General features: G+C 48.4%; 1 protein-coding gene and 1 non-coding gene across 2 annotated transcripts; both read right to left on the bottom strand.

Moving 5' to 3' along the window:
- Positions 1-8494: 8494 nt before the first annotated feature.
- LOC118150344 (U6 spliceosomal RNA) lies at positions 8495-8601 on the bottom strand. The gene has a single exon (XR_004738456.1). It is a non-coding gene; the product is annotated as a U6 spliceosomal RNA (small nuclear RNA).
- A 7458-nt stretch (positions 8602-16059) lies between these two features.
- Positions 16060-23441, bottom strand: LOC100404743 (olfactory receptor 1I1). The gene is given in 6 exon segments (XM_078359591.1): positions 16060-16229; positions 16232-16462; positions 16465-16710; positions 16713-16827; positions 16829-17099; positions 23401-23441. Coding segments are annotated over 6 exon segments (1074 nt in total).
- Between the last annotated feature and the right edge of the window lie 540 nt (positions 23442-23981).

The raw sequence follows: 23981 nt of genomic DNA, 5'->3' as shown, positions 1-23981 counted from the left end.
TGAAAGAAAATATTTGCAAAATACAGTTCTGAGAAAGAATTTGTATTCAATATACAAAAAAAAAATCTTACTAAGTAAAACAGCCCAACTAAAGATGCACACAAATCTGAACAGACACCTCACCCAAGGATTTAAGGAAAACCAGAGCTTTCAAAAGACTCCACCACTGAGATCAACCAGCTGTGAAGCTGCCTCTCCTTTCTTGCCTGATAAGAGACCACCCATGACAGAGAGGTACTGGCCAGTATACAGAGGATGCACAGAGCAAGTTTTCATGTCCTCTGCTTCACCTTTTAATGTCAGAGGGCTGAAATGTCACCCTGGGATCATGCTAACAGTGCCATTTTTTTTGTACATGGGACCCATGAAGGAGTAAGAAACTCAACTGTGACTGCACGCATTTCTCCTTTCATAAATATTCATGGCTCCTCCTAGAGCTTATTAAATATGTGTATTTGGCCATGCCACTCAGCGTAAATTACTGTTTCCTTTACCTCTCCCTTGAAGTGTCTGCTTCTGGCTTCTGACTGGAGTCAATGCTTCCCAGCCCATTAGGAGGACTACCCTGCAGGCTGCAACCCTGTATAGGAAATAAATCTCTCACTGGGTGCAGTGGCTCATGCCTGCAATACAAGCAATTTGAGAAGCCAAGGTGGGTGGATCACCTGAATTCAGGAGTTTGAGACCAGCCTGGCCAACATGGTGAAACCCTGTCTTGACTAAAACTGCAAAAACTTAGCCAGGCATGGCGGTGGGCATCTGTAATCGCAGCTAATTGGGAAGCTGAGGCAGGAGAATTGCTTGAACCTGGGAGGTGGAGGTTGCAGTGAGCCAAGATCACACCATTGTACTCCAGCCTGGGCAACAAGAGTGAAATACCGTCTCAAAATAAAATAAAATAAATAAAATAATTTCATTATATATTACAATGTAATAATGGAAATAAAGTGCCCAATAAGTAATGTGCTTGAATCTTTTCGCTCTGCTCCTGCCTGCCGGCAGCCTCTCCAGGCACAGAACTTTTTCCAGTTGGCCTCTACAGGCCAAGCTCATGGCTCACAATGGTCTATTTAGGCCCATACCCCACCTCATGGTCCTCTTTGCAGATGAGGCTACTGCCTCACCACAGCCTCCACAGGCCCAGGTTCATCATGACAATGGCCTCTTTAGTCCCAGATCCTGCCTCTGAGTGGCTTATCTGGGCCCACAGTGTCCCCAAGTCGGCCTCTCAAGGCTGAGCTCTTCCTCTCAGCTGTGCCTAGAGGGCCAGCACCTGCCTCACAACAACCTCTTTCTGCTCAGCTCCTGCCAAGCTCCTGGTGGCCTTTTTAGGCCCCAAACTGCCCCAAGTCAAGCTCTCCAGGCCCACCTTCAGCCTCCCAATGGCTTGGACAGGCCCACCTTCAGCCTCCCAGTGGCCTCTCCAGCCCAGCTCTTGTCTCCCAGTGGCCTCTCCAGGCCAAGCTTGTGCCTCACGGAGGTCTTCCTTGAACAAGTTTCCACCTGCCTCCTGGCAGCGCTGACGGGCCCAGATCCTGCCTCACACTGACCTCATTAGGCCCAGCTCACGGTGGCCTCTGCAGGCCCAGCTCCCGTCCCCTGACAGGCTGTCCAGGCCCAAAACTTCCTCGAGGTGACCACTTTAGGCCCAGTTCCTGCCTCTCGGTGGCCTCTTCAGGCCCAGTTCCTGCATCCTGGTGGCCTCACCAGACAATTTTCTCAAGTCTGCCATTCCAAGTCCAAATCCTGCCTCCCATTGGCCTCTCCAGGCCCAAATCCTGCCTCACAGCAGACTCTCCAGGCCCAGCATCTGCCTCACCGCAGCACCCGCAGTCCAAGCTCCTGCCTTTCAGCAGCCCTGACAGGCCCCACTCCTGCCCCTGACACGTTCTCCAGGCTGGAATCTTCCTGAAGTTGGCCACTCCAGGCTGAGCACTTGCCTCACGCTGGGCTCTGTAGGCCCAGCTCATGCCTCTTGGCAGCCTCCCCAGGCAAAGCTACTGCGTGCGGCAGCCTCTCCAGGCGCAGCTCCTGGCTCCCGTCTGCCTCTGCAGGCCTAACAGCGACTCTTCATGCCCAGCACCTGCCTCACCATGGCCCCACCAAGCCAAGCTCCTGCCTTTCAGCAGCCTCTACGTGCCCAGTTCCTGCCACCCAATGGCCTCTTTAGGCCACGCTCATGCCTCACAGGGACCTTTCCAGACCCAGCTTTTGCCTCATGGAATCTTCCCCGTCTGGGTTGCTGCTTGTTCCCCGGCAGCCTGGATAGGTCCAGGTCCTGCCTCACACTGGCCTCTCTATGCAAAGCCTATGCCTCACAATAGCATCTCCACCTGCAGCTTTTGTCCCAGAATGGCGTCTCCAGGCCAAAAACTTCCTTAAGTCATCCTCTCTAGGCCCACCTACTGCCTTCTGGTGGCCTCTGAATGCCCAAATCCTTCTCAAGTTGGCCTCTCCTGGCCCAGATCCTACCTCCCATTGGCCTCTAAAATCCCAGCCTCTGCCTCATGACGGCTTCCCCAGGCCCAACTCTACGTCTTAGCTGCAACACAGCACACCTGGTGCCTCTTAAAAACCTCTTTTGGCCCAGCTCCTGCCCATTTGCCATCAACCACTATCGGCCCAAACCGTCCTTACGTTCACCTCTGCAGGCCCAACATCTGCCTCCCAGTGGCATGTAAAGGCCCAGCTTTCGCTTGAGAACACCCTCTGCAGATCCCATGCTTTACCTCTCAAAGCCTTTTGGAAGCCTCTCTGGACACAGCTCATGCCTCTGGCGGCCTCTCTGGGCCCAGCTCTGGCTACTCACTGGCCTCTAGTGTAGGCCCAGTTCCTCCCTTGCACTGGCCCAGCTGCCTAGGCCTAGCTCCTGCCTCTGACGGACTCTCCCAGGCCAGCTCCTGCCTCCCGGCAGCCTCTCCAGGCCCAAAGCTTCCTCTGGTGGGCCTCCGCAGGCTCCTGCCTGTGGTAGGCCCCTCAGGCCCAGCCTCTGCCACTCAGTGGACCCTCCAGGCCCAGCACTCGGCCTCACCAGAGCCTCTATCAGGCCCAGCTCCTGCCTTTTTGGCAGCCTGTATGTACAGGCCCAGCCGTGGTCTCCCAGTGGCCTCTTTAGGACAAGCTGGTGCCTCCCGGTGGCCTTTCCAGGCCCAGCATTGGCTTTCTGGCATCCTCTCCAGGCCCAGAACATTTCCAAGGCAGCCTCTCCGGGCCTGGCCCTTCCTCCTGGCTGCATCACAGGCTCACCTCCTGCCTCAAAACAACCACGTTTGGCCCAGCTCCAGGCAGCCTCTGTAGGCCACAGCCTTCCTCAAGTTGAGCTTTCTAGGCCCACTTTCCACCTCCCAGCGACCTGGACAGACCCAGCTCCTGCCTGACCACAGCCTCTCCAGGCCCAGCTCTTGCCCTCGATATCGGCCCCCCCAGGCCATCTCTGCCTGCCCACCTGCCTGCCTGATGGCAGCGTGGACAAACCCAGCTCCTGCCTTTCCGACGGCCTCTTTAGGAAAATCTCATGCCTCACCATGGCCTCCCCGAGGGAGGCTCCTGCCTTTCAGCAGCCTCTGCAGGCCCAGCTCCTGTGTCCCAGTGGCCTCTGCAGGCCCAGCTCGTTCCTCACAGCCGCCTTCCAGGCCCAGTTCTTGGAAGCCTTTTAGCAGCCCCTCCAGGCCCAGCTCACGTCTCTCACGGCCACTCCAGGCCCAGGTGCTGCCTCCCGGCGTCCTCTCTGGGCCCAGCTCTTCCCCCTGGCTGCCTCACAGGCCCAGCTCCTGCCCTCCCAGCGGCCTCTCCAGGCGCAAAACTTTCTGATGTGGGCCCCTCCAGGGTGGGGCCAGCTGCTGCCTCCCAGCGGCCTCCTTCAGCCCAGCTCCTGCCTCCCATCTGGCCTCTCCGGGCTCCGCCTCTGCCTCCCTCATGGCGGCCTCTCCAGGCCCAGCTCTTCTTCCTCACTGGGTCTACAGGCTCAGCTCCTGCCTCACAGCAACTACGTCTGTCCCAGCTGCTGCCCAGCTCCCAGCAGCCTCTATAGACTTTAGTCTTTTTCAAGTCGGGCTTTCAAGGCCTTCCTTCGGCCTACTGGTGGCCTGGACAGACCCAGCTCCTGCCTGACCGCAGCCTCTTCGGCCCAGCAATTCCCTATACAGGCCTTTTCTGGCCCTGTTACTACCTGTTTTTCAGCCATTTTGGCAGGCCTTGCATTTGCCTCCCAGTGGCCTCTTCAGCCCCATCCTCTGCGTCACGTCTGCCTCTCAAGGTTCAGCTGTTTTTTCATGGTGGCCTTTCCTATACCAGCTTGTGCCCACCACGGCCTCTCCAGGCTCATCTCCTGCCTCTTCGTGGTTTTTCTGCCCTGCACTTGCTCACAGTGGCCTCCTCTGGATCCAGCTCTTCAGGTCTTAGATCATCAACAGCATCAAAAAGCCCAGAGCTTCCCTGGCCTCTCACTTGTTCACTTTTCAGCAGGGCGTCTTGGCTGAACACCTGTCCCTACTCTCACCTGGAGAGTGTATTTTTGACAGATTTGTAGCAAATTCTGCCTGTCTCTTTTTACAGTGATGTCTCTTATTTAGTGTCTCATGGTTTTTCTTGTCTCCTGGGGGTTCAGAGGGGAACAGGCCTCTGCTTGGGCTGTTTGTCTTGCCCTGGACGTGGTAGCATCTCATTTCATGTCTTCCTTTTTTATATTTTTTACAGTTAATTTTTTCCCTTAGGGTCTTGCTCTGCCACCCAGGCTGGAGTGTCATCGTGTGTTCGTGGCTCCACTGCAGCCGTGGCCTTTTGGTGTCCACTGACTTTCCCAAGTCAGCATCTTGAGTAGCGTAGACCACAGGCACCTGCCGCCATCCCTGACTAATGTCTGATTTTGTTTGAGAGGTGGGTCCTCACTGTTGCTGAGGCTGGTCTTAAACTTGTGGACACAAGCAGTCCTCTTGCCTGGGCCTCTCAACGTGCTGAGGTTACAAGCATGAGCCGTCATCCGTGGCCTGCCGTTCACTTGCCATGAAGTATTAAGAATTTACTTTTTGACTGATATACTATGATTATATACATTTGTGAATAGACATTTTAAAGTTTTCTGGGATACCCATTTTTTCTTTCTTTTTTTTTTTTGAGGCAAGTTACTGCTTTGTCATTCAGGTTGAAGTGCAGTGGTGTGATCTCGGCTCACTGCAACCTCTGCCTTCTTGGCTTAAGTCATGCTCCCACCTCAGCCTCCTGAGACCCTAGGTACAAGCCGCCATGCCTGCCTAATCTTTATATTTGTTGTAGAGACTGGGTCTCGCCATGTTTCCCAGGCCAGTTTCAAACTCCTGGGATCAAGTGATCCTCCCCCCTCAACCTCCCGCTGTGCTGGGATTACAAGTGTGAGCCACTACACCTGGCCTGCCATTCCCTTTCACTGGGACATTAAGAATTTACCTTTTATTTAGTATATTATAAATAAATATGCAGATATGTGTGTATATACATTATATGTAGATAGGTTAACTAAAATAAGCCAGACACAGAAAGACAAATCTTGCATGCTTCCAATTTGTGACGGCTAAAAATGAAAACAATTGAACTCACGGAAATAGAGAATAGAATGATGGTTACCAGAAGCTGGGGAGGGTAGTGGGCTGGGGGGGGTGCACAGGAATAATTAATGGGTACAAAAATGCAGTTGGAATGAATAAGATGTAGTACTTGGTAGTACAACAGAGTGACAATGGTAGACGATATTTTATTGTATATTTTAAAATAGCTAAAAGAGGCTGGGGTGGCAGCTTTGCCTGTAAGCCCAGCACTTTGGGAGACCAAGGCAGGAGGATCACCTGAGGTCAGGAGTTCAAGACCAGCCTGACATGGCAAAACACTGTCTCTACTAAAAATACGAAAATTAGCCAGGCTTGGTGGCATGCACCTGTAGTCCTAGCTTCTCAGGAGGCTGAGGCTGGAGAATCACTTGAACCTGGGAGAATGGGGCGGATGTTGCAGTGAGCCGAGATTGCACCACTGCACTGCAGCCCAGGAGACAGAGCTACACTCCATCTCAAAAAAAAAAAAAAAAAAAAAAAAAAGAAAAGAAAGAAAGAAAAAAGAAAAAGAGCTTAATTGAATTGTTTGCAAAACAAAGAAAGGATAAATGCTTAAGGTGAGGGGTATTCCATTTATCCTGATGATTATTACACATTGCATGACCATACCAGAACATGTCACGCACCCCATAAATATATACACCTACTATGTACCCACAAAAATTAAAAGTAAAGCATTTTTAAACCCCCAATCTTGGCCAGATGTAGTGTACAAACCTGTAATTCCCATGCTTTTTGCAGTCAGGATGGGAGGATCACTTGAGTGTGGGAGTTTGAGACCCACCTAGGAAAAACAGCAAGACTCTCGCCTCTAATAATGAGAAAGAAATTAGCCAGGCCTGGTGGGGCTTATGCCTGTAGTCCCAGCTACTTGAGAGGCTGAGACGACAGAATCCCTTGAACTCAGGAGAAGTTGAGGCTGTGGTGAGCTATGATTGCCCCACTGTACTCCAGCCTGGGTGACAGAGTGAGACCATGTCTCTTTAAAAACCAAACTAATCCTAGCATGACCTGACCCTGCCCGCCACCTCTGTTCTTTTCCTCTTGCTCATCGTGCATCGGGCATCTGGGCTTCTTTTCTGCTCCTGTAAATGCCAAGCGGTTTCCCCCTTCAGGACCATTGCACATGCTCTTCCCTGCCCGAATGGACTTCCCACACCTCCTGCCACAGCTGGATTTTTCTCATGTTTCAGACCTCAGCTCACACATCACCTCTGCGGAGAAATTCTCCCTCATCCTGTGAAGGGGGACTTGTCCTCCTCTGCACTGCCTCGTCCTGCCTGGTTCTCTCAAAGCAGATATCACACTCAAAAACCAGCTTGTTATTTGTTGAATTGCTTGTCTGCATGTTCTCCTCCCAAACTCACGTGGAATCAGAACAGAAGCTCCCTACGGCAGGAGTCTCATCTTGTTCCTTCTCAGAACCTAGTCTAGTAATTGCACATAGTAGGCACACAATCAACGTTATTAGAAGGAATAAGTATTAAGGGGCCGGTCAAGGTGGCTCATGCCTGTAGTCTCAGCGCTTTAGGAGGCCAAGGCAGGTACAGGAGTTTGAGACCAGCCTGGCCAACATGGGGAAACCCCATCTCTGCTAAAAATACAAAAATTAGCTGGGCATGGTGGCAGGTGCCTATAATCCCAGCTACTTGGGAGACTGAGGGAGGAGAATCTCTTGAACCTGGGAGGTGGAAGTTGCAATGAGCTGAGATTGTGCTACTGCACTCCAGCTTAGGCGACAAGTGAGACTCTGTCTAAATAAATAAATAATTAAATAAATTAAATAGGGAAGTAAAACCACATGTCCCCTAGGCTCCTTTCCTCTTAGTCTTTCTATGAGTTAATTAAAGAGATTTGTTTTCTTATAAGCATACATCCAAAAAGGTACTCAAGGTAGGTTTTCTATGTTTTCTGGAATCTTGTAACTGCCCCAAATGATGTGGGGTATTTGGAGGAGCAGCTCTTCCTTGCTTCCTTTATTTTTCTTTTAGAGATGAAATCTCTCCCTGCCACCCAGGCTGCAGTGCAGTGGTGCAGTCCTGGATCACTGCGACCTCACACTCCTGCCTCAAGTCATCCTCCAATTCCAACCTCTGCAGTAGCTGGGACAACAGGCACACACCACCATGCCCAGCTAAGTTTTAAAATTATTTTAGGATCTCACTATGTTGCCTGGGCTGGTCTCAAACTCCTGAACTCAAGCGATCCTTCTGCCTCAGCCTCCCAAAGTGCTGGGATTACAGGTGTGAGACATGGTGCCTGGCCCTTCATTCTTTTTAATAACCTTAATTACCTTCTTTTGAATATCTTTAGAACTACAATGTTTTTGTCTTTTGAGGCTAGAGTTGAGGCTGATTTCCACAAATAGTCATTTCAAGTCAAGTCTTTTGAATGAAGTGAGTGGCCAGAGATGATGACACAATTTTGGCTAAAACAGTTTCTGAGAGAGCACACCATGAACTCTAAAATGTGCGTGCCAGTCACGGGGCCACAGTTCGCTCTTCTTGCCACACTCAGAATTGCAAATTTATTTATTTATATTTATTATTTTTTGTTTTAGATGAAGTCTCACTCTGTCACTCAGGGTGGAGTGCAGTGGCCCGATCTCAGCTCCCTGCAACCTCCCCCTCCCCAGTTCAAGCCATTCTCCCTCCCTCACCCTCCCAAGTAGCTGGATTAGGGGCACCAGCCACCACACGTAGCTAATTGTATTTTTGATAGAGATGGGGTTTCACCATGTCGGCGGCTGTTCTCGAACACCTGACCTCAAGTGATCCACCCACCTCAGCCTCCCAAAGTGCTGAGATTACAGGCATGAGCCACTGTGCCTGGCCGATTTTTTCTAATATGGAAGGAATCACCATGGTCTTCCCTTTCTTTTGATTCATTTCTTTTCCTGGTTCTGAAGTGTTTTTTAAAATATGGAATGCTTTTTGAATTTGTGTGTCATCCTTCCACGGGGACCATGCTCTTCTTCTCCATGTCATGCCAATTTTCGTCTATGTGCTGCCGATGTGAGCACTGGTTCTGTTTATTTATTTATTTATTTATTTATTTATTTGTTCGTTTGTTTATTTTTGAGACAGGGTTTCACTGTGTCTTCCAGGCTGGAATACAGAGACATGGAATACAGCCACGATCATGGCTCACTGCAATCCTGCTTCTCAGGGCTCAAGCAATCCTCCTGCCTGGGCCTTTCAAAGTGTGATTACAAGTGTGAGGCACTGTGCCTAGCCTACAATGTTTTTTTTTTTTTTAATTTGAGGAAGTTTATTGTTACATTTTTGCAATAATAGACGAGGCACAACTGCCTCCTGCTTTTCCAACATCTTAATAAAAAAGACAATAAAGATTAACAGTGAAATTAAAATTTAAAAATACTAAAGCCAAATGTTCTGGAGACAAACATGACCACAGCCTATGTGTAGAAAAGTTGTAAATGATGTTAGTTCAGTCTTGCCAAGCGTTACCTTCTCCAATGACAATGCGTTACAGAATTTGGAAGGGCGTGTCTTTAAAAACTTCCTAATTCACCCTGGTCATGAGGAAGAGGAGGAAGTCCAGCTCAGCAAGGCCAGGGTGGTGGGGTCAGTGGCTGAGCAGGTCGAGAAGCTGGGCCGGGGGTCATCGATGCAGCCTACAATGTTTAACTGCTGACTTTGATGCCTGGTTTTGGTTGTGCTAGACACTCCCACTACTTTTTTCTGTAAAAATTACTGGTTTGTTCAGCTCCTTCAAAAGATCTTTGGTGTTTTGTACATCCTAATATGTGAGGCCAGGTGTGGTGGCTCACGCCTGTAACCCCAGCATGTGGGGAAGCCAAGGTGGGAGGATCTCTCCAGATCAAGAGTTCAAAATCAGCCTGGCCAACATAGTGAGACCCCATCTCTACTAAAAATGCAAACAATTTAGCTGCGTGTGGTGGCATGCACCTATAGTCCCAGCTTCTCAGGAGTCTGAGGCAGGAGAATTGCTGAGCCAAGATCACACCACTGCTCTCCACCCTGGGTGACAGAGTGAGACTCTGTCTCAAAACAAAAATTAATTAAAAAAATAAAATATATTTCTCTGAGACAGCGTCTCTGTCGCCCAGGCTAGAGTGTAGTGGCACGATCTCTGCTCACTGCAACTTCTGCCTCCTGGGTTTAAGCAATTCTCCTGCCTCAGCTTCCCAAGTAGCTGGAGTTACAGGTCCTCACCACCATGCCTGGCCAATTTTTGTATTTTTAATAGAGACAGGGTTTCACCATGTTGGCCATGATTAGCCATGCTGAACTTGAACTCCTTGACCTCAGGTGATCACCTGCCTTGGCCTCCCAAAGTGCTGGGATTACAGGCGTGAGGCACCGTGCCCATCCAGAAGATACACTTTGAGTGGCTACCGTACTAATCATAGGGGCACAGAGTTGCACAAGATAAACAAGTTAACAGAGTTTCAGTCCCCAGTTCCCAGCTGAGTCAGATGAGTGAAACAGACATTAATCCAAGAATGACACAAACTAATATAAAACCACTGCAGTGGGTCGGGCATGGTGGCTCACATAATCCAAGCACTTTGGAGGCCAAGGCAGGTGGATCACCTGAGGTTAGGAGTTCAAGACCAGCCTGACCAACATGGTGAAACCCCATCTTTATTAAAAAAAAAAAAAAAAAACACTGCAGTGATGAGGCCAGATGTGGTGGCTCGTACCTGTGATCTCAGCACTTTGGGAGGCTGAGGCAGGCAGATCACTTGAGGCCAGGAGTTTGAAACCAGCCTGGCCAACAAGGTAAACCCTGTTTCTACTAAAAATGCAAAAAATTAGCCAAGTGTGGTGGTGCACGCCTGTAATCCCAGCTACTTGGGAGGCTGAGGCAGGAGAGTCATTTGAACCCAGGAGGTGGGGGTTGCAATGAGCCAAGATCGCCCCACTGCATTCCAGCCTGGGAGACAGAGCAAGATTGCCTCAAAACAAAACCCACCCCAGAAAACCACTGCAGTGATGAAGAGGTGAATGAGGGGATAGTGAGTGTAACATTAGGGCAGCTGATGTAGCTGGGCAAGGGATAGGGGTTGGGGAGGCTTCCCTGAGGACGTGGAGTTTGTGCTGTAATGTCAGTGCCAAGCAGGAATTTACTCGGGAGGGGGTGGGAAGAGCATTTGCAAAGGTCCTGTGGCACCAGCTCCATTTCTTCTGATGGTTTTCAGCCTACTTCACCCCTCATTTTTTGGTCTTTCTTGGTCCCCTTAACTCTTGTCATTCCCATCCATCTATACCAGAGTTGGCAACCTGTGGTCCATAGGCTAAATTCAGCCCTCAAGCTAATACCAGTTTTGCATTTATTTTTATTTTTTATTATTAATTAATTTATTTTTGAGATGGAGTCTTGCTCTGTTGCCCAAGCTGAAGTGCAGCGATATGAACTCGGCTCACTACAACCTCTGCCTCCCGGGTTGAAGCAATTCTCCTGACTCAGCCTACCGAGTAGCTGGGACTACCGGCGCACGCCACCACACTCAGCTAATTCTTTGTATTTTTAGTAGAGACGGGGTTTCACCATATTGGTCAGGCTGATCTTGAACTCTTGACCTTGTGATCCACCTGCCTCAGCCTCCCAAAGTGCTGGGATTACAGATGTGAGCCACCACGCCTGGCCTTATTATTGTTTAGTTTTTTAGAGACAGTGGTCTTACTCTGTCCCCCAGGCTGGAGTGCAGTGGTACAATCACAGCTCCCTGCAGCCTTGACCTCGTAGACTTAAGTGATCCTCCTTCCTCAGCCTCCTGAGTAGCTGAGACTACAGGCATACACCACTATGCCCCCCTCATTTTAAAATGTTTGTAGAGATGGGGTCTCACTATGTTGCCCAGTCTGATCTCGAACTCTTGGCTTCAAGCAGTCCTCCTCCCTCAGGGTCAGGAAGTGCTGGGATTACAGGCATGAGCTAATGCACCTGGCCTAGAATAGCTGTAACATTTTAAAAGTAGCTGAAAACAAACCCAAAGGCTGCATTGTGTGACATGTCCTATGATACGAAATGGAAGCTTCTGTGTTTATAAATAGTTTTATTGGGACAGAGCCAAGGCATTCCTTGATGTCTCATCTATGGCTGCTTTCACCAGACAGCAGCAGAGTTCAGTCACTGCAGCAGAGACGGTTAGATCCCTAAAGCTGACAATATTGACGACCTGGACCCTGACAGAAAAAATGTGCTGACTCCAAATCTATGGTGTGGTTCACCAGCGGGTTCGTTCTGAAGCACAGTCCTCTGCATCCTCCTTAAACCTTGTCATGGTCACAATCCTTGGGGCCCACAGGCCATGTGACTCCCAGTGCCCTCCACGGGCCCTTACTCTGGGCTCAGGCCACACCAGTCTCCATAATTTATTTGAGCAACAGAGGTTCCCTCTCATTATGGAAACTTTGCACTTCTTGTTCCCTTCCAGGGGGAGATTACACTGAAGGCCCATGGAACTGGGCCCGCTTACCGCTGGAATATGAGTTTCTGGGGGAAAAAAAGGTTTTAAATTCAATTGGTGAGATGGCATGGTTGCCGCCTAGTGGCCACTTCTGCAACTGCACTTTTCAGAGCCTTTAGAGTGGTTGGGAAGGTTTCCTCCTGTGGTAGGAGCTAGAGCAGCATCCCAGATCTGGGTCTTCTCTATCTCTGAACCTAAAGTCTATTTGGGTCCCGGTTATCTACAGGACCCCCATCTAGCCCAGTGATGCTCAAACTTTTAAATTACAAACTTTTGTTTTTGTTTTTTTGAGACGGAGTTTCGCTTTTGTTGCCCAGGCTGGAGTGCAGTGGGGCAATCGATCTCGGCTCACTGCAACCTCCACCTCCTGGGCTGAAGCAATTCTCCTTCCTCAGCCTCCCGAGTACCTGGGACTAAAGGCATGCACCACCTATTTTGTCTTTAGTAGAGACGGGATTTCCCCATGTTGGTCAGGCTGGTCTCAAACTCCTGACCTTAGGTGATCCGCCTGCTTTGGCCTCCCAAAGTGCTGGGCTTTTTTTGTTTGTTTGTTTTTAGAGACAGGGGTCTCATTACTCTGCCCAGGCTGGACTCGAACTTTCAGGCTTAAGTGATCCTCATGCCTCAGCCTTTTGAATAGCTGGGGCTCCAGGTGCACTTCTCTGCTGCCTGCAGTGATGTCCAAACTGTAAGGATTGTATGAACGCCTTGGGGAATTATGATTAGCAGGTGTGGGATAGAGTGGGAGCCTTCATTCTAACAAGCATGATGGTTCTTCTGATTCATGTATCACTTTGGGTAGCAGGCTCTAGCTTTTCTGAAGAAAAGAAGTCATTAAACTTGCTTGGTAAAGAGACAAACAGTAATTTTTTTTTTTTTTGAGACAGAGTTTCGCTCTGTTACTCAGGATAAAGTGCTCACTGCAGCCTCAAACTCCTGGGTGTGCGATCCTCTAGCCCCAACCTCGTGGGTAGCTGGGACCACAGGTGCACGCCACCGCACCTGGCTAATTTTTAAATTTTTGTAGGGATGGGATTTCACTATGTTGCCCAGCCTGATCTCAAATTCCTGGCCTCAAGTGATCCTCCCCCTTCAGCCTTCCATAGCGCTGGGATTATAGGCATGAGCCACTACCCAGCCAGAATTTTATATACTTTTATTTGGTCATAGAATCTTCTAATTCTCTTTTAAAATTAATTTTCTTCTTTTTCCTTTTTCTAGTATCCAGAATATATTATATTCTGGAAGAAGATATTCTTTTTCTTCTTCTTCTTCTTCTTCCTCCTCCTCCTCCTCCTCCTCCTCCTCCTTCTTCCTCGATGGAGTCTCAATCTGTCGCCCAGGCTGGAGCACAATGGCATGATCTCGGCTCACTGTAGCCTCCGCCTCCCAGGTTCAAGTGATTCTTCTCCCTCAACCTCCCAAGTAGCTTGGATTACTGGTGCCTACCAGCACACCTGGAAAATTTCGTATTTTCAGTAGAGACTGGGTTTCACCTTGTTGGCCAGGCTGGTCTCAAACTCCTGAGCTCAGGTGATCCACCCACCTTGGCCTCCCAAAGTGCTGGAATTACAAGCATGAGCCACTGCACCCGGCAATATCACCTTTTATTTTTTTTCCAACCATTTAAAATGTTAAAATTGTTAAGCTCTGCAGGCCACGTAAGAACAGATCACAGGCAGGATTTGGCCTTGGGCTATAATCTGCAGGTTTCTTCTGTAGACTCTGAATGCTAAACTACATTTTGTTCTCATCAAGGTCCGGCGCTCTGGGATGGGTTCTCTGTTTGAGCCTTGGCTACCATGTCTTGCCAGCTTTACTTTTGAAGCTTTAACTTTCCCCTCTGTGAAAAAAAGGTGTTAAACTATTAGGTTGGTGCAGAAGTCATTGCTGTTTGCCATTACTATCAACGGCAAACCAGAAATTACTTCCACACCTACCTTGTAGGGCTGTTGTTTAAACTTTATTGAGACTGTGCATATAAGGGAGTTAGCGTTGTTCAGATAATACATCTCGGTTGTCGTCATCATTACTGGCATCACACTGATACCCAGTAAGTGAATCCGTGCAACTTAGAGCCTTCATCCTTTTCTCCAGTTCCAGCCCATGGTCCCTACACCAGAACACGTGGTCAGTCATAAACTTAGAGGCTGTATTGGGATATTGGGACACAGTCTTTTTTTTTTTTTTTTTGAGATAGAGTCTCACTCTGTCACCCAGGTCACCCAGGCTAAGGGACAATGGTGCAATCTTGGCTCACTTCAACCTCCGCCTCCTGGGTACAAACGATTCTCCTGCCTCAGCCTCCTGAGTAGCTGGGACTACAGGTACCCACCACCATGACTGGCTGATTTTTTTTGTATTTTTAGTAGAAACGGAGTTTCATCATATTGGCCAGGCTGGTCTCCAACTCCTGACTGTGTGATCCACCCGCCTGGTCCTCCCAAAATCCTGGGATTACAATCGTGAGCTACCGCGCCCAGCCATGGGACATAGTCTTTGTAGGTTGGTGACATTTCCTAAACTAACTGTATTTGTTTTCGAGGGATGTTGCAACAAAGTACCACAAATCAGGCTGAGTGTGGTGGCCACACCTGCAATCCCAGCACTCTGGGAGGCCGAGGAGGGCAGATCGCTTGAGGCCAGGAGTTTGAGACCAGCCTGGGCAACAGAGTGAGACCCTGTCTCTATAAATATATATTGCTGGTTGCAGTGGCATGGGCCTGTAGTCCCAACTACTCAGGAGGCTGAGGCAGGAGGATTGCTTGAGCCCAGCAGTTTGAGATGAGGTTGCACCTGAGCTATGATTGTACCACTGTACTCCAGCCTGGGGCAGAGTGAGATCCTGTCTCTCTCTAAAAAAAAAACTAAAAAGTCCATAAACTAGGTGACTTACACAATAGAAATTTGTTGTCTTACAGTTCTGGAGGTTAGGAGTCCAACATGAAGGTGTCAGGCTGGTGTGGTGGCTCATGCCTGTAATCCCAGCACTTCAGGAGGCCGAGGCAGAGTTTGAGACCAGTCTGGCCAACATGGTGAAACCCTAAACACCACAGAGATATTCCTCAAGAAGAGCAACCCCAAGGCATACAGTCGTCAGATTCACCAGGGTTGAAATGAAGGAACAAATGCTAAGGGCAGCCAGAGAAAAAAGTCAGGCTACCCACAAAGGGAAGCCCATCAAAATATGGCCACATTCTGAGGTCCTTGGGGTTAGGACTTCAACACATCCTTTTAAATTTTATTATTATGATTACTTTTACAGACAGGGTCTCACTCTGTTGCCCAGGCTGGCATGTGGTGGTGCAATCATAGCTCGCTGCAGTCTTGATCTCCTTGGCTCAAGAGAGCCTCCTGCCTCAGCCTCCTGAGTAGCTAAGATGACAGGTGCACTCTATCTATCTATCTATCTATCATCTATCTATCTATCTATCAATCAATCAATCAATCAATCAATCTATGGCTCTATACATCTATGAATGAATGACAGATCTTGCTCTGATTCCCAAGCTGCTGAAGTGTGGTGGTGCAATCATAGCTCACTGCAATCTTGAACTCCTGGGCCCAAATGATCTAACTGCCTCAGCCTCCTGAATAGCTGACACCACAGGTGTGCACCGCCATGTCTTGCTGAAATGATTTTCTTTGTGGAGATAGGGTCTCTGTATGTTGTCCAGGCTGGTCTCAAACTCCTGGCCTCAGGTGATCGATCCACATTGGCCTCCCAAAATGCTGGGATTGCCAGCTTGAGCCACCACACCCATCCTTTGTCAATAGGAAAATGAGTGTAGCCACATGTCTTGTTTCCAACTACTCTTATCCACCTAGCAACCCTAAATGCTCAATCCCCCAGAGGGGCTGATTTCAGGCCACTTTGATCTTTGCTATTCTGATCTTTATGGGGAAGATAAATCATGGGGAAAATGCACGCCTTCCCTTTGGGGGCCCATCCACTTTGTTCATCTCTTTAAGACACATTTACCACGTTGTACGGGAAGGATTTATTCCGTGTCTGTATTCTCAGCTAGGGGATGGGATGATCTCTGTGTCCCTAGCACCCAACAGTGATCCTGGAACATCATAAGCATCCAATAACCGTTCTGCCCTAGGACAGGGGGATGGCCGGTTTGCAGATGGGCTTCCCCAGGGCCTCTTCATGTCCTTGTTCCGTAGGCTGTAGATAAAGGGTTCAGCATGGGGATGACCACCCCACACATGAGGGCGGCTGCCTTGTCCTTCTGGGAGGAGCTGGGGGATGTGGGCTGTAAGTACACAGCAGAGATGGTCCCACAGAACAGGGACACCACAGTGAGGTGTGAGCCACAGGTGGATAAGGCTTTCCACTTGCCCCGAGCAGAAGGGATCTTAAAGACTGTCCAGAAAATGCAGATGTAGGAGAGAAGGATGCAGGAGAGTGGGCGATGCCCATGATGACACCAGAAGCCAAGATCACCAGCTCATTGGTGTGCGTGTCTGAGCAGGAGAGCTTCAGCAGGGGCATGAGATCACAGAAGAAGTGGGAGACTTCGGAGCCGGCACAGAAGGTCAGTTGAGCCATGAGGCAGGTGTGTACGAGAGACTGGATGTTGGTGATCACCCACGGTGCCCCCAGCAGCAGCCCACAGACACGGGGGCACATGAGGACCGAGTAAAGGAGCAGGTGGACAATGCCACGAAGTGGTTAATGGCCATTACTGCCAGGAGAAAGCTGTCCATGGTCCTGAACAGGTGGAAGGTGTACATCTGGGTGAGGCAGCCCGCTAAGGGGGTGGCTCTGCTCTGAGTCCCGATGGATGTTCACTAGCATCTTGGGGACGGTGGTGGAGGATCATAGGATGTCAACGAGTGATGGGTTGGACAGGAGGAAGCACATGGGCTTGTGGAGGTGAGAGTCCGTGAGGATGGCAAGGATAATGAGGACATTCCTGATGATGGTGACCAGGTATGTGGAGAGAAACATTGTGAAGAGGAGGGTCTGATGCTCTGGCTTTTCTGAGAGTCCCTGGAGGAAGAGTTCTGAGATTTCGGTTTGGTTTTCTGGTTCCTTGTATGGTCTTTGTCTAGTGGGAACAAAAAGGGAGAGAAGCCGTATAGAGCCAGAGGTCAGAGATGCCATTCTGGTCCCACCTTCCCCTGGAAACCTATACTGTTCTGTGAAAATTCCATCGTATCCATCAAGTTCCTTTGTGTTTGGTTATCCTCAAGCCATTTTCAGGGGGCTTCTGTTGCCTCTCAAGCCAGGCCATTCATGCCTGAGGCAGTCAGGGTCTTAAGGATCTAACGGAGATGCTGCTCATAGTCAAACTTGGATGTTCTCTATAAACACTTTCGCTTCCTTCAGTGGAGCAAAGCTTCATAAAAAACAAAACCAAGTGGCTAATGCCTATCATCCCAGCACTTCAGGAGGCCAAGGTGGGCAGGTCGCCTGAGGTCAGGAGTTCGAGACCAGCCTGACCAACATAGTTGACCCTCGTCTCTATGAAAAATACCAAAAAAATTAGCTGGGTGTGGTGGTGGGCACCAGTAATCCCAGCTACTCAGGAGGCTGAGGCAGGTGAATCACTTGAACCTGGAAAGCAGAGGTTGCAGTGAGCTGAGATTGCACCGCTGCACTCTAGCCTGGGTGACAGAGCAAGACTCCATCTCAAACAAACAAATAAAAATCAAGCAGATTCAAACCCAGCAAAAGCCCTATACAGTAAAGGAACCTTACAATCTTCTGTTTTTCCTTCTCTTCCTTTCCTTTATCTTTCTGTCTTCTTTTTTCTTTTTCTGTTTTTGAGTCAGAGTCTTGCTCTGTCACTCAGGCTGGAGTGCAGTGGTGCCATCTCAGCTCACTGCAACCTCCGCCTCCTGGGTTCAAGTGATTTTTGTGTCTCAGCCTCCCAAGTAGCAGGGATTATAGGCACACACCACCACACCTGGCTAATTTTTGTATTTTTCGTAGAGATGGGATTTCACCATGTTGGCCAGGCTGGTCTTGAACTCCTGACCTCAAGTGATCCACCCACCGTGGCCTCCCATAGTGCTGGGATTACTGGTGTGAGCCACCATGCCTGGCCAGCTCCCTCTTTTTTTTTCCTCCCCCCACGTTCTTTCCCTTTCATCCTTCCACCAACAATACGTAATTTTAACATCAGTTTTGTGTTAAAAACAGATAAATGGATAAAGAAAATGTGGTAGGAATACCCAACGGAGTACTATTTATTCAGCCATCGAGAAAAGAGGAAATTCTGTCATTTGCCCCCATATAGTTGCAGCTGGAAGACATTATGTAACATGAAATAGCCAGTTATAGAAGGACAAATACCACATGTTCTCACTTATATGTGGAATTTAAAATGGTCAATCTCATAGAAGCCTAGAGTAGAATGGTGACTACCGGAAGGTGGGGGAGGGAGGTGGGTGTGAGAATACACAATTTCAATGACATGGGAGGCATACATTCAAGAGATCTATTTGTACAGCATAGTGACTATAGTTAATAACAATGGGTTGTATACTTGAGAAACTCTAAGAGTCAATTTATGTGTTCTCATCACCAAGAAATTATAGGCACAGATGTTCTGAGACTGATAGTGGGGTCATACATTGAAAATATCATAAGTCAGGTTGGGCACAGTAGCTCACACCTGTAATCTCAGCACTTCGGGAGGCTGAGGTGCGTGGATCACCTGAGGTCAGGAGTTTGAGACCAGCCTGGCCAACATGGTGAAACCCAGTCTCTACTGAAATACAAAATTTGCCAGGTGTTATGGCTCATGCCTGTAATACCAGCTACTTATGAGGCTGAGGCAGGAGAATCACTTAACCTTGGCGGCAGAGGTTGCAGTGAGCCCAGATTGTGCCACTGCACTGCAGCCTGGGCAACAAGAGCGAAACACTGTCTCAAAAAAATAAAATATCATAAGTGAAAAATGCATTGAACATACCTACCAAACATTACAGCTTAGCCTAGCCCACTGTAAACGTGCTCAGACACTTACATTAGCCTACAGTTAGGCAAAACCATCTAATACAAGGTCTATTTTATTCTATTTAATTTATTTTGAGGCAGGGTCTCACTCTGTCACCCAGGCTGCAGTGCAGTGGCACAATCACGGCTCACTGCAGCCTGTACCTCCTGGGCTCAGGTGCTTCTCCCACCTCAGCCAGCCTTGTAGCTGGCACAGGTGTTTTTATTTTGTCCTCAGCAATGATGATATCTGTAATGGGTTAAACCTTCTTAGGAGCCAGCTTCTTTCTTTTTTCCCTCAGCTATTGGCTGCTCAGCATGATTTTTATCTTTTTTAATTTTTATAATTTTTTTAAAGGCCTGGGATACATGTGCAGGAAGTGCAGGTTTGTTCCACAGTTAAATGTGTGCCATGGTGGTTTGCCTCAGCTATCAGCCCAGCACCTAGATATTCAGCCCCACATGCTGCATTATCCTGATGAGGAGCCAGCTTGCTTGCTTGCTTGCTTGCTTGCTTGCTTGCTTGCTTGCTTTCTTTCTTTCTTTCTTTCTTTCTTTCTTTCTTTCTTTCTTTCTTTCTTTCTTTCTTTCTTCCTTCCTTCCTTCCTTCCTTCCTTTCTTTCTTTCTTTCTTTCTTTTCTTTTCTTTCTTTTATTCTCTCTTTCTTTCCTCTCTCTCTCTCTCTCTCTTTCTTGAAATGGAATCTCACTCTGGCACCCAGGCTGGAGTGCAGTGGCATGATCTCGGTTCATTACAAACTCCACCTCCCAGGTTGAAGTGATTCTCCTGCCTCAGCCTCTTGAGTAGCTGGGGTGACAGGCATGCACCACCATGCCCAGCTAATTTTTGTATTTTTAGTAGAGACGGGGTTTCACCATATTGGCCAGGCTGGTCTCGAACTCCTGACCTTGTGATCCGCCTGCTTCAACCTCCCAAAGTGCTGGGATTACAGGTGTGAGCCACCACGCCTGGCCAGGAGCCAGTTTCTCAATGCATAGGTCTCACCATAACTCCGACTGGGAGATTGTGTTACCTGCAATTTACAGTGAGCAGACTGGGGCTGAGAGAGCTACCAGGGGCACTCGCCTTGCAAGTGCCTGATCTTGCCTTTGAATTTAGATTTATTTTCACTCTCTCATACTCCATTGCCTCACTAAGAATGGCCACTCTCACCTCTTTGTGAGGCATTTCGAAGCTAAGCTCTGTGCTGTCAACACGTGCAAGGGAAAAATATTCAATTACAAGCATTTACAAATGTTTCTTTTTGAGACAGTCTCATTCTGCCACCCAGGCTAGAGTACAGTGGCACAATCTCAGCTCACTGCAACCTCCATTTCCTGGGTTCAAGTGATTCTTGTGCTTCAGCCACCCGAATAGCTGGGATTACAGGCATGCACCACCATGCCCTGCCTTTTTTTTTTTTTTTTGAGTTGGAGTCTCACTCTGTCACCAAGGCTGGAGTGCAGTGGCACAATCTTGGCTCACTGCAACCTCCACCTCTCAGGTTCAAGTGATTCTCCCACCTCAGCCTTCTGAGTAGCTGGGATTACAGGCGTCCACCACCATGCCCAGCTAATCTTGGTATTTTTAGTAGAGACAGGGTTTCACCATGTTGGCCAGCCTGGTCTTGAACTCCTGACCACAAGTGATCTTCCTTCCTCAGCCTCCCCAAGTGTGAGCCACTGTGCCTGGCCTATCAAACGCTTCTTTTTCACCTGCTGTAGGTCAGGTGTTCTGCTTGGCATTGGGGTTTCAAAATGCCTCCCTTGTTGCTAGGATTACAGGCATGAGCCACCATGCCCAACAAGGGAGGTGAAACCTGTTGCTACTAAAAATACAAAATTATCTAGGTGTGGTGTTGCATACCTATAGTCCCAGCTACTCAGGAGGCTGAGGTGGGAGGATCCCTTGAGCCCAGAGGTGACGTTTGCAGCAAGCTGAGATCATGCCACTGCACTCCAGCCTGGGCGACAAAGTGAGACCTTGTCTCAAAAAAAAAAAAAAAAAATCAGTTTGAGCCCAAAGGTTGGTGAAAAATCCGGCTAAAAAGTCCACAGGGTGGCCAGGCATGATGGCTCATGCCTGTAATCCCAGCACTTTGGGAGGCTGAGGTGGGTGGATCCCTTGAGGTTAGGAGTTCAAGACCAGCCTGAGCAACATAGTGAAACACCATCTCTATAAAAATGGAAAAATTAGCAGGACGTGGTGGTGGGCGTCTGTAATCCCAACTACTTGGATGGGCTGAGACAGAATAATTGCTTGAACCTGGGAGGTGAAGATGGCAGTGAGCTGAGATGGCACCACTGCACTCCAGCCTGAGTGACAGAGTGAGACTCCAAAAAAAAAAAAAAAACCGTAGGTGAACAAACTTGCTACTGTCCATGGTTCTGCAAAAAAAAAAAAAAATTTCACCCAAAGCCATGGTAGGTAGCACATTGGTGTCTGCCATCCGAACTCTCCTGGGAATTCCGAAACCAGTTATAGAAGGAAGAGTCAGAGAAGAAAAACAGAAGAGAGAAAGAGGAACAAAAGATCTATTCAGGAAGATAAAAGCCTTTTGTTTTGATATGACTCTATAAAAAATGTTATCATGTTATCAAAATTAACATGACCCCCTAGGAAGCTGGCATGAGGGAGGACTTGTTTTATACTCCCAAAGTCCAATTTTCTAGTCCCTGTTGGTTTGGAGTCCAGTGGCTGATTGTGTTGGGAAAATCTTAGAATCTTTATGTGGTTACAAGTCTGGTACCAGGAAACCATCAGGGAACACTGGGAGGGAGGAGGAAGGGGCTGGTCTGCTTCATTCAGTCCTCTCTAGGCATGAGGTCCAGATTTCCTCTCTCAGCATCTTGAGCTTCAGCCATGCCCCGGCCATTTTTCCAAACACAAATTCTTTTTTAAATCCAATACCTAAAAGGTTTTTATATAGTCTCTGATTTTCTTCCTTGATTCGAATCTAGGAGAGGTGGGGATTTCTGAGTTCTTACTGGATCAAGCGTTCCTGATGTGGTAGTGGCTGAGTTAGAATGAACAGTCTTTTCAATTTTTATATTTATTTATTTATTGTTTTACTTTAGCTTCTGGGATACATGTGCTGAACGTGCAGATTTGTCACATTGGTATACATGTGCTATGGCAGTTTGCTACACACATCAACCTATCATCTAGGTTTTAAGCCTTGCATGCATGAGGTATTTACCCAGATGCTCTCCCTCCCCTTGCCTCCTATGCCCCGACAGGCCCCAGTGAGTGATGTTCCCCTCCCTGTGTCCATGTGTTCTCACTGTTCAACTCCCACTTGTGAGTGAGAACATGTTGTGTTTGGTTTTCTGTTCCTGTGTTAGTTTGTTGAGGATGATGGTTTCCAGCTTCATTCATGTCCCTGAAAAGCACATAAACTCATCCTTTTTTATGGCTGCTGAGTATGCCATGGCGTATATGTACCACATTTTCTTTATCCAGTCTATCATTGATGGGCATCTGGGTTGGTTCCAAGTCTTTGCTATTGTGAATAGTGCTGCATTGAACATACATGTGCACGTGTCTTTACACTAGAATGATTTATAATCCTATTTATTTATTTTTTGATAGAGTTTTTACAAAATATTATTATGATTTTGAAAGTTTCAGGGTACATGTGCAGGATGTGCAGGTTTGTTACATAGGTAAACATGTGCCATGGTGGTTTGCTGCACCCATCAACCCATTACCTAGGTATTCAGCTCACTATACCTTAGCTCTTTTCTCTAATGCTCTCCCCACCCTGCTCTCCCCCAAAAGGCCCCAGTGAGTGTTTTCCCCTCCCTGTGTCCATGTGTTCTCATTGTTCAGCTCCCACTTATAAATGAGAACATGTGGTGTTTGGTTTATTTCTTTTTTGGACAGGGTCTTGCTCTACCACCCAGGCTGTGAGTGCCATCATAACTCACTACTGCCTTGAACTCCTGAACTCAAGTGATCCTCCCACCTCAGCCTCCCAAGTAGCTAGGACTACGGGCATGTGTCACCATGCCAGGCTAATGAATTTTTTTAAAGAGAGATGAGATCTTGCTGTGTTGCCCAGGCTGGTCTCCTGGACTCAAGCGATCCTCCTGTCTCAGCCTCCCACATTGCTGTGATTGCAGGCATGAGTCATTGTGCCCAGGGGAAATGATAGTCTCAAAACAGGCTCTAATCATAAAACAATTGGGCGCAGATGGTTTATTTGGTCCCAGAAGTGGGGAAAGTGAAGCAGGAAAGAAAGTGTGCTGACAAACATGTCATATTTCCTTTGTGGGAAACAGGGCTCAGTTCTGCTGGGGGCATTCTCTGGGGTATTACGTACAGCTCACCTTCAGAATTATTCCACTGAGGGAAGAGATACTTGGGTATTTACCATTGACTCCCTTGTTGGGTGATAGTGGTACCTGGGGGTGTTAAATCCCCTGCTGTGCAGGCTTCTCTGCATTGTCGAGTGGCTGAACACCCTCCCACGGTGCTGGAGAAGATATCCAGACAGCAAAGACAGAGGCGGGGGCCTCCGCCAGCACATGTGAAATTGCCCACTGCTGCTGTAACGGGAAATCAGTGGTGAGACAAGGGGCTATGGGTTGGGGCATCTTCAGCATCTGCTCGAGGAATTGCTTTTAGGTAAGGAAAAGAGTGAGTTTTGTTTTGTTTTGTTTTGTTTTTTTTGTATGTTTTTGTGATGGAGTCTTGTTCTATCTCCCAGGCTGGAGTGTAGAAATGCAATCTACGCTCACTGTAACCTCCGCTTCTCGGGTTCAAGAGATCCTCCTGTCTCAGCCTCTTGAGTAGCTGGGACTACAGGCCCGCGCCCCCACACCCAGCTAGTTTTTGTGTTTTTAGTAGACACGGGGTTTCACCATGTCTTGAACTCCTGACCTCAAGTCATCCACCTGCCTTGGCCTCCCAAAGTGCTGGGATTACAGGTGTGAGCCATCGCGCCTGGCCTACTGTACCTTTTCTATGTTTAGATACACAAATA

This window comes from Callithrix jacchus, chromosome 22 (genome assembly GCF_049354715.1).
Source record: "Callithrix jacchus isolate 240 chromosome 22, calJac240_pri, whole genome shotgun sequence".
Lineage (NCBI taxonomy): Eukaryota > Metazoa > Chordata > Mammalia > Primates > Cebidae > Callithrix > Callithrix jacchus.
This window is presented reverse-complemented; position numbering and strand designations above follow the sequence as displayed.